Below are 11240 nucleotides of genomic sequence, written 5' to 3'. Positions count from 1 at the left end.
TGAAAGTTCAGCTGGAATGGGGTAACTTGCATTCCCCTGAGGCCTCTTTTCCCATGGATGCTCTTTTATAAACGAGGCTAAGTCCCTGGCTAACCCTTCAATGCCTAATAACCCCCACACACCAAGACTGTCGTGACGACAGAACTAAAGCTGTGCCTCACACTGTTTCTAGGGCTCTAGTTTTGCCCCACCCCCTCCAGGAAGCTTTGATTCCCTGAGCCAAAGACAATCTGAGGGGCTCCTAGAAGGTGGGTACTGACGGAGACCCCTGGCCATCACTCTCAACAGTCACTGCTCACCATCAGCAGGTACTGAGCAAAGCACCTGACAGAACAGTGCCCTGCTGAGTCTAAAATCAACTTTCTGGGTCTTCTCTCAGACTTGCACAGAACAAGGGGACATGCTTAATTAACCCACCCACCTAGCAAACATTTACGGGGTGCTGGCCATGGGCTGGGCCAAACCCTACCCCAAAGGACTCACTCTAATCAGAAGACACACAGCTTCAGTTGAGGGGAGCTTTTGAGTGCTCTCCCAGCTCCACTGTCCATAACTTCTGACAAGATATTACCTTTCTGAGCCTCAGTTTATCTGTAAAATAGGACCCTGTCTGTGACACTGTGATGAGATTATGTCTAAATGTGCAGTTCCTGGAAGACAGGTAGGGAAAGGCGAGGCTAGAAAAGCCAAGTGCCTAGCAGAACCCATAAGGCCCAGGCACTGGGAAGAAGTGAGCTGGATCTACACAGGCACAATCCAGGAGCACCTGATGAGGACAGAGCCTTTGAGCCCAGCCTGGAAGACTGACTCCAGCTCCCACGGTTGGAGTATGTTCCTTTAGCAAACACAGCTCAGCACAGGAAGAGTCAGGAAACCCAAGGCATGTTCAGAGGAGGGCGAGCTGGGGAGCTGGGGGCCTGACCGTTCTCTAGAGGCACCTGGAAATGGCTTGAATGATTTATGCCTTCACAGCCTCTGTCAGATCAGATCACAGACTTTCCCCAGCTCCTGAATGTTAACACTTTCACTCTGTTGTGGCCAAGGCAGCCAATGGCCACATAAAGGTAACCCTAGGGGTGGGTGCAGAATCTCAGCACTGGTCAAGACTGGTCCCCTGGCTGGAGGCTGACCCCAGTTACCACATAGTGCTGGTTGGTTTGCACAGGAATCTCAGTGCCAGCATAGACTGGGACCACACGCTTTTAGGTGAGGGGCCCCAGACTGTACCCTGGGGGGCAGAGTCTGCTTGGGGAGGTGGTGCTGAGGCCTGTTTTTCAGGGACATTCTGGCCAGTTTCTGCACAGGCTGAATGTTTGGAGGGGACTGACTGGCCCCCATCAGTTCCAACATTGGCATTTTCACAAGAAGCTTGGACTCCAGCTCTAACCTGTGAGTACCTGGGATCCAGTGCTTCCCTTCTGCTGACCCTGGGCTCCTGGTCTATAAAGGAAGAGATAAGCGGAATCCTTAGCTCTAGGGCTCCTCCAGCTCTAGGATTCCATGCCCAAGACCTGCTTTTTGCTAAAAACCAAGTTGACCAGATTACTCTTGACTGGCAGTGCTGGGCAATGGCCACAAAGCTGGGAGGCCCAGAAGAAAGCCAGTACCTTGAAGGGCCTCTGGGAAAATCTTCAATTTTAAAGGCTGGAGGTCAAAGTTCTCTTGAGACTAGTTAAGGGTCATAAAAAAACCACAAGTATTTGTTAACTGAATGAGTCCAGCAAACAGAAATACTGCTCAAGCCTCCTTAGGGCTGCAAGTGACCTAAAGAAAATAAATACCTATACTAGGCTCATTTCAGCTCCTCAGATCAGGGACTCATGTCTCCCCCTCTCTCCCATAGCTTCCAAATTCAAGAGAATGAAGAAAAGTGACAGGTTTCCAGCAAAGAAACGGCATTTGTTATAAAACTAAGGAGTCTTTGCAGATTTTCCTCTTAGGGTCAGGCCTCCAGAGAAGTTGTCCATTAGGCCTGACAGACAGTGAGGCAGGACAGTAAGAAGCTAGGAAAATTCCTGGCAAGTGGAATGGGGAAACCAAGACAAGAAAATTAAACAAGGCCAAACAACTTGAACAACTTACAGCCAGCTAGTGAATCGCAAAACCTTATCTCCCCTAACCAAGGACACTTGAGAGCAAATGATTTATACCTCTCCTCCCTAACCAGAGAATAAATAGCTTAAATCACCCTAGTTGGGGAGATAGAGAACAGAGACCCAATTAATGCCACTTGTGCCAGTCAAACCCAAGGACGGTTGAAGTCAGGGAAACAAATAACAAAAACCTGGCTAAAGCCAGACATACCCAAGATAAAACAGTAAAGCAGACAAAAGGATAACCCACACTCCCCTATATGCTCATTTTGATGGATCAGCATATTAAAAACACACCTGGAAAGCTAATGAATATTCTACTGAAACCCTCCCCCAAAATTCTCACCCACGGGCAGAAGAAAGATAAAAACCCTCAACAACAAAGACCCGGTGAGGGCTCCCTCTAGCATATGCCCATGCCCCTCTGGGGCGTGAAGTTTTTTTACTTACTCCTAAATTCTAAGGGTCTCCAAGAGACCCCTGCAACCAAGGGAGCAGTGGGCAATGGCAGCTTGTCCCGGGCTAAACCCCTACCTTTCCCCAAAGCCCCCTCTTTCTCTGACTTTCCAGTGAGCTAACAGCAGCCCTGCTTTGGCTCTCTCCTGTTGCTTCTTCTACTCTAAGTCCTTCCTTTGTTTCACTGTCCCCAGCTTTATTTTTTAATTATTTTTTATCCTCACCGGAGGACATTTTCCCCATTGGTTTTCAGAGAGAGTAGAAGGGTGCGGGGAGAGAGAGTGAGAGAGAGATGTGAGAGAGACACGTGGATTGGCTGCTTCCCCTGGGGCCAGGGATGGAGCCTGCAACCGAGGTACATATGGAATCAAACCTGAGACCCTTCAGTCCATGGGCTGACACTCTAACCACTGAGCAAAACCATCTAGGGCACAGTGTCCCCAGCTTTAATAAACATACTCTCAAAATTACCTGGACTTGTGTTGTGAAATCTTTCTTGCACAAAGTCAAGAACTTATATATACTACAGGCCAGCCTGAGGCAGACCCTCTCCAGGCCCAGTCCCTGTCAGGCAACAATAGGACCCAGAACTATGAGTGTCAGCCTGCTGGGGGTGCCTCTGCTCCTCAGTCCAGAGCAAACTGTGGCAGCAGAGGTCAGAGCTTTAAAAGGTCAAAGTATTACTTTGATTTAAAATAGTCTTTGCCCGGCTGGGCGTGGCTCAGTGGCTGAGCATCAACCTAGGTTCCAGGAGATCGAGGTTCGATTCCCTGTCAGGGCACATGCCCGAGTTGTGGGCTTGATCCCCAGTAGAGGGCATGCGAGAGGCAGCTGGTCAATGACTCTCTCATCATTGATGTTTCTATCTATCTTTCTCTCTCCCTCTCCTTTCCTCTCTCTGAAATCAATAAAAACATATTTTTAAAAAAATAAAAATAAAAGAGTCTTTGAGACAGATGAATCATTCAGCTCAGTACACCTTCAGCCAAGCATACCCCAGCAAGAAGACCCACTTGTCACCAGGACCTGCCCAGAAAGTTGTAAAATACCTGTCTCTCAGCATAGTCCAGGATCTGAGCAGCACAGAAGCCTCCCTTCTCTAAGAGAACCTTCCTGGTCCAGGGACCTGGGCCATGCCTTCTGACTCCAGAGCCCTTTACCACTGCTACTGACTGAGCTCTCAGATCAGGTAGTAAAGCCTTGTCTTTGCCCAGAAACCCCAGTTCTCTGGAAGCTGTGATTTCCCTCTGAGACCCAGTTCCAGTTGAAGCCTCTTTCTGATAAGATGCCATCATTCTAAATATTATTAGATGGTCTCACTGGGAAAGATCCATGCACCACATTATCTCAGCCAACAAAACCATATTCTTCTTCCAATTTCTCTTAAAAACACACACTTTCTATCTTCCTTATGGAAAAAACTGCCTGTAAGGCTGTCTGTGAGGCATCTCACTGTGCAGGCTGTTGGTCTTCAAGTACACTGGGGCAGCTTTTGGTTTGGACTTGCTGTGGATGAGACAGGCTACCCAAAGGCCTTGTCTTCCTCCTATTCCCACTCCTGGCAGCCAGTCTTCACAGATGCTCTTAGGATGGCCTTTCCCCTAACATCACACACTCATCCCGACATTCCTGGCAGATGAGCACAATCCCCAGGGCACTCCAGGGCTGGGTTCAAGCACCGAGAGTGCAACCCCTTCCCCAGCCCCCTGCACAACTCCCCACCACCCATCATTCGAGAATATTAGAGCCACTCATTAGTTCTCACATTAGTTCACATGTTCACTCACTCAGTCACTCATCCATGCCTGCTAAGTGCTTATGAGCAGCAGCTGTCCCTTCTGTACACCTGGCTGCCCTCCCTGCAGACATGGCGCATTTCTGTAAACTGCCCTGCTCTTTCATTCCATCACTGTTCTTCACAGGCAGGGTCAGAACCGTACTACTTTGGTTAACTTCCTCCTTGCCTCGTAGAGCCACACCACACACTAGGCATCTGGGGGCTTCTTTCTAGCATGTTACACTTTAAACCAGCTGTGTAGGAGGAGGAAAAGTGGTGCTGAGAGAATGGGCTGAGTGGCTAAAGCAAGGCCTCTGGAGTGAGGGAACAGAGAGACCTAGGATTGCAAAACAAATGAAAACGAGCTTCCCCAGGGACTGCTATACCCACGTGGCCCTCTGCTATGTTATTTCCAAGCAAAGGCCACTCTCAGTGGGAAGAAATGTTTCTGATGGGTCAAAAAGCCATCAAGAGTGGAAGACTAGCCTGAAAACTTGCTCTTTCTCTCAGTCAGAAGCTCCATGGAGGTAACAAAAGCAGCTCACATTGTTTCCTGACTCGCTTTATTTCTCTGCATAAGGAACCCTGCACAGGCAATTCAAATTAAAACAAAATAAATATATGAATATTCATGTAAAACTGTCCTTTCTAATGAACAATTATACACAATGTACAATTTCATGTTCACTGGGTGGGTTTACAAAAAGGTACCATTCCCAACAAAAAATGCACCAAAATGGTTCCATGCAAACTTATCAAAAATGACCAAAAATATGGAGGGGAAAACCTGACTGAGAGCACTTTGTCTTTTTTTTTTTTGTACAATCACAGAAAAATAAAAACATCTAATTTCTTTGTTACATTTAGAGTAACTAAATGTGGCCACTGTTTATAATGTTGGTTTATGTTCCTAAAACATCTATGTAGTTACCATAAAAGTATATCAACATTAAATTGGAAGTGAGCATTACTGAGGAAAAGGGGGGGTGGCGGCACAGCACCCCCAGCAGTCAGTAGTCGGTGTCGGAGCCCTCAGTGTTGTCCACGTTTCGTGAGAGCATGTAGTTGTCCATGTCGATCGAGCGGCAGTTGTTGATGGCGTAGCGCAGGCGCTCAGCCATGACCAGCTGGCTGGAGTAGGGGGGCAGCCTCAGCTGGAAGAAGCAGGTCTGTGAGGTAGGCAGACTGTCATAAGGCTGTGGAGAGAGAGACCCAGAGCCATGAGGGCAGCATCAGGGTGTCATGGGGGGAGAAGGGCTGCCCATTACCACCGTCCCCCAGTCAGGAAAGCACTTCTCCCTGCCTTTAAGATGGGCTCCACAGACATGACTGAGTCGCCAACTTGAGGGGAAGCAGAGACTGGGCCACGGTAGAAAGAGCGTGGGCTCTGGTGTCCATAGCCATCAAGGCTTTTGGTGAAGATGCTTCCCTTCCTCCCCTCACTCTTCTAATGCCTTCATGTGTAAAGTGAGAACAAGCCCTGACTGGCAGGATTTGTAAGAGAACATGCTTCACAGTGTGCCTACCACAGAGTAAGAGTGCAACAGAGTTCATTCCCTTTCACCAAGAAGGTACAAATGTGAAGCTGCTTCAGGATCCCCCAACAGAGCTGGTGAAATGGAAGGAACAATCGCCAGGAAGCCACCATGCTCCTGCTCCCCTCACCGTCCTTGCAGTGTGCATGCTGAACACTTCACCCCCGTGGCCACCAGCACACAGCTCAAGTGAGGAAGGAGAAGTTAACTAAACGCAAGTCCATCCATTTCACTGATAGTGACGCAGTCATTTAAAATGGTAATTATGATGACTAGCAGCAAAACAGAAAAGTGCTGGGGGTAGACTGTTAAGCTAAAAAAGCAGAATACAAAATTTTAAATATATTATGCAAAAATGTGTATGTATGCTAGAAGTAAAGACTGGGAGGAATTACACAAAGGTGAAAGGTGAGAATGGCTACTAATAGACAGGATTATACATGCTCCCTGTCCTTCCCTGCAAACACAACCATTTTCCAAACTGTTTGTAATCATTCTAACAACATTACATTGATTTTATAGATTTTTTTAGTTTTTTAAAAAGAACCTGCCTACTCTCTCTTGCCCAGCCCCCACTTAAAACCAGCCTCTATCTCCTCCTCCTCCTCGGAGACCTACACTCTATACCAGGCGAGTGCATTTCAAAGAGGTGGGAGATGGAGGGCCCAGAAACCTAACTGTGCCGGAGCCAGTGAGGTCATAGAAAGCCTGAATGCAGAAAAGCCCAAACCAGCAAAGACATTGAAGGGGAATGTTAGCAGGTGGTTTGGACTTGGAAACCAGAGGGATGGTGTAAGAGTCAGTCACAAAGGAGAGACCCGAAGTGGTCAGTTTTCTGAGGCTGACACCCTGCCCGGCCCAGGCAGGGGATTAGTGGTGGATTAACTCCAGGGATGGCAGGGGTAGCCCTGGAGAGATATAAGGCAAGGGTTTTTTTCAGAGCTGAATAGAAATAAACTATTTCCTCCTCCCCACCTCTCTGTGAAGCAACAAAACAGATTTACAACTTATAGTTTCTGGCAAGTCATGTAGAAAATTTATGGAAAGGCTCTTTTCATAGTTCTTCCTGTGCGTGGCCTCACCAACAAGCCTAGCCCAGGAGTGGAGCCTGGGCTGGCAGCCTCAGGAGGCAGTGGGGGAGGGATGGCTTTGGCCATTGCAACTTCCAGGAGTAGTTACTGGAAAAACACCAGAAAGGCAGATACTGAAACCTGCTGAAACTGGCAGGAAGGGCCCTTGTGTGAAGAGGCCGTACTTTCCTTACTGTTTCCAGAATAAATACCATGGGCCCTGTTTGGAGGACTGCCCAGCTTGGGGGAGGGGAGAGGGAGCAGGGACGGAGGAAACACAGACACTTCTAACTTCATGCTGGGTTTGAGGGGTATACCAGGTGTCCAGGAGGTAGATAGAAGATCTAAGTCTGCCCTTAGGAATAATCAGGGGACACAGGAAAGCATCCAGGAGGGCTTCCTGGAGAACATGACACTGTTGTTAGGCTTAAAGGATAAATAAGTGCTTGCTAAGCATAGATGGAAAAGTGTGTAAAGGGGAACTTGCTAAAGCTAGGGAACAGCGTACACAAAGGCACGGAAGTTTAAAAACAGCATGGTCTGTCAGGGAGAAAGGCAAGTGGTCCATTGTAGCCAGAACATAATAAGTGTCAAGAGGTTATATCACAAAATGCGGCAGAGGCCACACTGAAGGTGTTTAAGGCTGCAGAGATGGTCAGCATTTGTCCTGGAGTCAATACAGGGGGCCCCTGAATGGTCTGAAAAGAGGAATGACATGGTCAGATGGGTGCTTGAGAAAGATGACTCTGGCAGCAGTGTGCATTTAAAACTCTAAGCCCTTTTATTCCTAAGCCATCTGTCAAAACGGCAGCTGGGCTGGGGCTCTGCAGCTGGGGCCTTTCATCAGGCCACAGAGAAGCTGCACTGCCTGCTCCACGAGGCACACCACACACACAGTTGCAGAGCACGTTATTGTTGCTCCCCGCGTCTTCAAGTTCCTTCTAGAGCACGTGCACCAGCTAACGGTTAGTATCTTCATGAAAACAAACAAGACCATGTTCCAGTGATAAGTTACACAATGAAAAAGTGTAGGAAATAAGAGACAGAGGCAACTAATGACCCCTCTGCCAAGCTTAGCTTTCACTCAGAAAGATACTGGGATTTATGGAAGGTCATTGGTTGTAGTGTACCTTCTACATCCATTTAGGGCTTTCTTTTACTGAACTTATGTGATGTTTCTGGTTGATTTTCTTTTTAATCTGGAAATTCCAAGCATTTACCCTGAACTGGCAGACCTACTTGAGGGTCACAGTTTGGTTTTCCCAACATACAATAAGGACAGACATTACCAAGGAAGAAGAAATAGCTTACTTACCCTATCAACCTTCATGATTTGAAATCTCTGAGAAATGTCAGCAGTGTTGGCTGGTAGTCGAGATCTTCCAGACACAAACCTCATGAACAGCACCCGCTCCTCATTGGAGAATTCCTCCAGTGTATGCCAGAACCACTGCACCAGCTGATGCTGCTCATCCACCTCCCGGTACCGCACCACTTTCTTCAGGACTTCCACAGAGATCTCAGGCATCCCACACACCATCTGTTCCAGCTGCTTCGCTGTGAGGAGGGACAGCAGTGGCACAGGGACGATCCAGGACATCCCTTCTCGGACTGCAGCCACCTGCCCCAAGGAGAGGGTGTTCATTCAACATGTGTATATAGACTGGGCACCTATCATGAACGCAACGGGGCTGGGCACCTCCTGCCTGCTCAGCCGCTCCCCAGACCCTACTTATGCTTCAGAACTCCAGCCATGAGTGCCCATGCATGAGGCCCACCCTCCTTTCCTCTGACCCTTTGTTAGGGCTTCTCCCTGCTTATGGGACTCAGACACTCCTTCTGGTCCTAGTTTAAGTCCAATTTAGGAGCCCAACTCCCCTCTTCCATGAAGTCCCAGTCTGCTGCGTCCTCCCTAATGCCAACCCCACTCACTCACATTGCCACATACGTGGCCACAAGCTGTGAAAATATGCTCTGTGGAATAGTTTGAATCCTCAGCAGGGTAAGAAGCTCTTGGAGGACGTGTGTAGCTTCCACTGTTTTTGTAACTTATTTTTCTTTTGAAAACAGTCATTTTTTGATAAAAATTATTTGTGTTCATTGTTAAAAAATAAGTTAGAAAAGTACAAAAAAGAAAGTAAAACTGAAAAGTCCTTTCTAGGAGGGCACTAGAAAGGAAAGAGAATTTAATTAGGAGACTCGGGTTCCAAATCCCAGTTCCACAACTCCTTTTACTATAATTTTCTCACCTGAAAAGTGAGGCACATAACTGCTGCTCAAATAATTATGATGAGAATTTTAACTGAGGAACTACATGAAAGTCTGTGTGACCAGGAGTTTATATTGCCTCTGTTCTCTGAGCATAGTGCTGAGAGCAGGCCAGTGAGGGAATGCTGAGGGGGAGCTGACCACACAGTCTGTTTAGAAGAACTCCTCCCAAGTTGCAAGTAGTGCATCCCCTATTCACAGACTCATCACTCTTCAAGGTTTGTTTCATAAGCACACCTTCACTCTTGGCCAACTCAAAACTATCTACCATAAAAAAACAAAACAAAACAAAACATGAGAGCCTCCACAGGGGCCATACCTTGAGGAAGGCCCTGGGGTTATGGCTAGTACAGGGTTGATATGTCTGGGGCTAAGAAACAGGATTGGTAGTGAGGGCAGTCTCTACTGGTATTAAAATACCTCAGCCAAAGTCTGCCCAAAACAGGATGTCATGCCTGGTAGAATACAAACCAATAGCTGTCTGAAAAACTGAGGCTACAGTAGAGGCTGGCTGCTTGAGCAGGGGACAACTAGGGACAGCTATGGGAAGAACACTGGGTTCTAAGAGATGAGAGGAAGTGAAAGAAAAAGAAAGCCTCCTTACAGAGAAAGAAGCAAAGCCAGAGCAGAGTACCAATGACGAAGAGAGGAGGGTCAAGGCAACCCTCAGAGGAAGGGTAGCAGAAGAGCCTGGACCCCCAAGTTAAACCTGGTTTGGGATCCTGACTCTGCCTTGGGCATATCACTGCATGTCTCTGGACTCAGTGTTCTCATCTGTGAAATGGTATTAGCAATCCTTATCGCACAGAGTAACTATGGAAAAAACTGCACATGAAGGTGCCCAGACCATGCCTGATATACAGGAGGTGACCAATACATTTTTAGTCAGTTTTTCACCTCTGAGGATTAAAAATAGTTGAGAACTGAAGACAAATTCTAAGCCCTGGCTATGTAAACAGCATTGCTAACAGAACCCACACTCATTAAACTAAGAGATATAGCTTTTTGACTGGACTTGGCCCAAAGTCAGAGTCAAAGAAGGAACCAGGAGTGAAGGGTATGGAATATATGTATTTTATTTATTTATAAAATATGTCTTTATTGATTTCAGAGAGAGGAAGGGAGAGGGAGAGAGAGAGATGGAAACATCAATGATGAGAGAGTCATTTATTGGCTGCCTCCCGCACACCCCCTACTGGGGATCAAGCCTGCAACCCGGGCATGTGCCCTGACAGGGAATCGAACCTCGATCTCCTGGATCATAGGTTGATGCTCAACAGCTGAGCCACGCCTATGTATTTAAAATTATTACACAGCCTCAGAGCCTGAGTCCAGCTCTCAATAAGACTCCAATATATTTTGAAAATGAAGTATTACTGAAGTAGCTATTAAGAATTGCATAACCAAAAAAATCATCTTTTGACACAATATTGATTTCATGACCATACTCCCATCATTTATTAAATGCTTACTCTATGTCAACATAGAACAAGAATATATAGGATACAGATAGATGGACAAAAAGAAGGAATACATTCTTTATTTAATATCTTACAAGCTAATTGAAGAAACAACACCCAAACTCTGCAGCCTAATTCTTAGACCACAACACAGAAGAATGTGATATCTTGAGGAATTTCTAAGTAACAAAAGAGATCTCTACAGGTTATGGATCTGTAGGAAAGCTGGTCTGTTTTGGAGACACATTCTCAGCTGGGGCTTGAAGGACTGTAGCAGGAGAGGGGAAGAGGCACTCATGTGGGATTGCAAGATCCATATTCAGGGGTTCCTTCATACTGACCCTGGCTGACCAAGCTGGAGTGGGGACACTGGGTTGGAAAGCAGTAAAGATGAGAAAGAGTAAGAATGTAGAGTATGAAGGCCTAGGTCAGACAGCTTGGCCTCAATCCAATCAGTGACCAATTCAGAGCTGACCTAAGAAAGGCCTTGAGTAAGGAGATAGACCCAGAGACATGGCCTGGAAAGTCTCTGAATAGGGGCTGACATATAGATACAAATGAATCAACACAGTCAACTTAAA

The 11240-nt window shown here is 46.9% G+C and overlaps 1 protein-coding gene across 2 annotated transcripts in view; it reads right to left on the bottom strand.

Annotated features, from left to right (window-relative positions):
- Positions 1-4872: 4872 nt before the first annotated feature.
- Positions 4873-11240, bottom strand: part of HERC1 (HECT and RLD domain containing E3 ubiquitin protein ligase family member 1) — a 166443-nt gene continuing 160075 nt past the window's right edge. For both annotated transcript variants that reach the window (XM_016208584.2, XM_016208583.2), the window contains exons 77-78: positions 8247-8552; positions 4873-5522 (exon numbers count right to left, since the gene is read on the bottom strand). In XM_016208584.2, coding sequence (XP_016064070.2) covers positions 5337-5522; positions 8247-8552 — 492 coding nt within the window. In that variant the 3' untranslated portion in view covers positions 4873-5336. The remainder of the gene's footprint in view (positions 5523-8246; positions 8553-11240) is intronic.

Source organism: Miniopterus natalensis, chromosome 1 (assembly GCF_054644295.1).
Source record: "Miniopterus natalensis isolate mMinNat1 chromosome 1, mMinNat1.hap1, whole genome shotgun sequence".
In the NCBI taxonomy this organism is placed as follows: domain Eukaryota; kingdom Metazoa; phylum Chordata; class Mammalia; order Chiroptera; family Miniopteridae; genus Miniopterus; species Miniopterus natalensis.
Note: the sequence above shows the minus strand (reverse complement) of the source record. Positions and strands in the feature narration are given on the sequence as shown.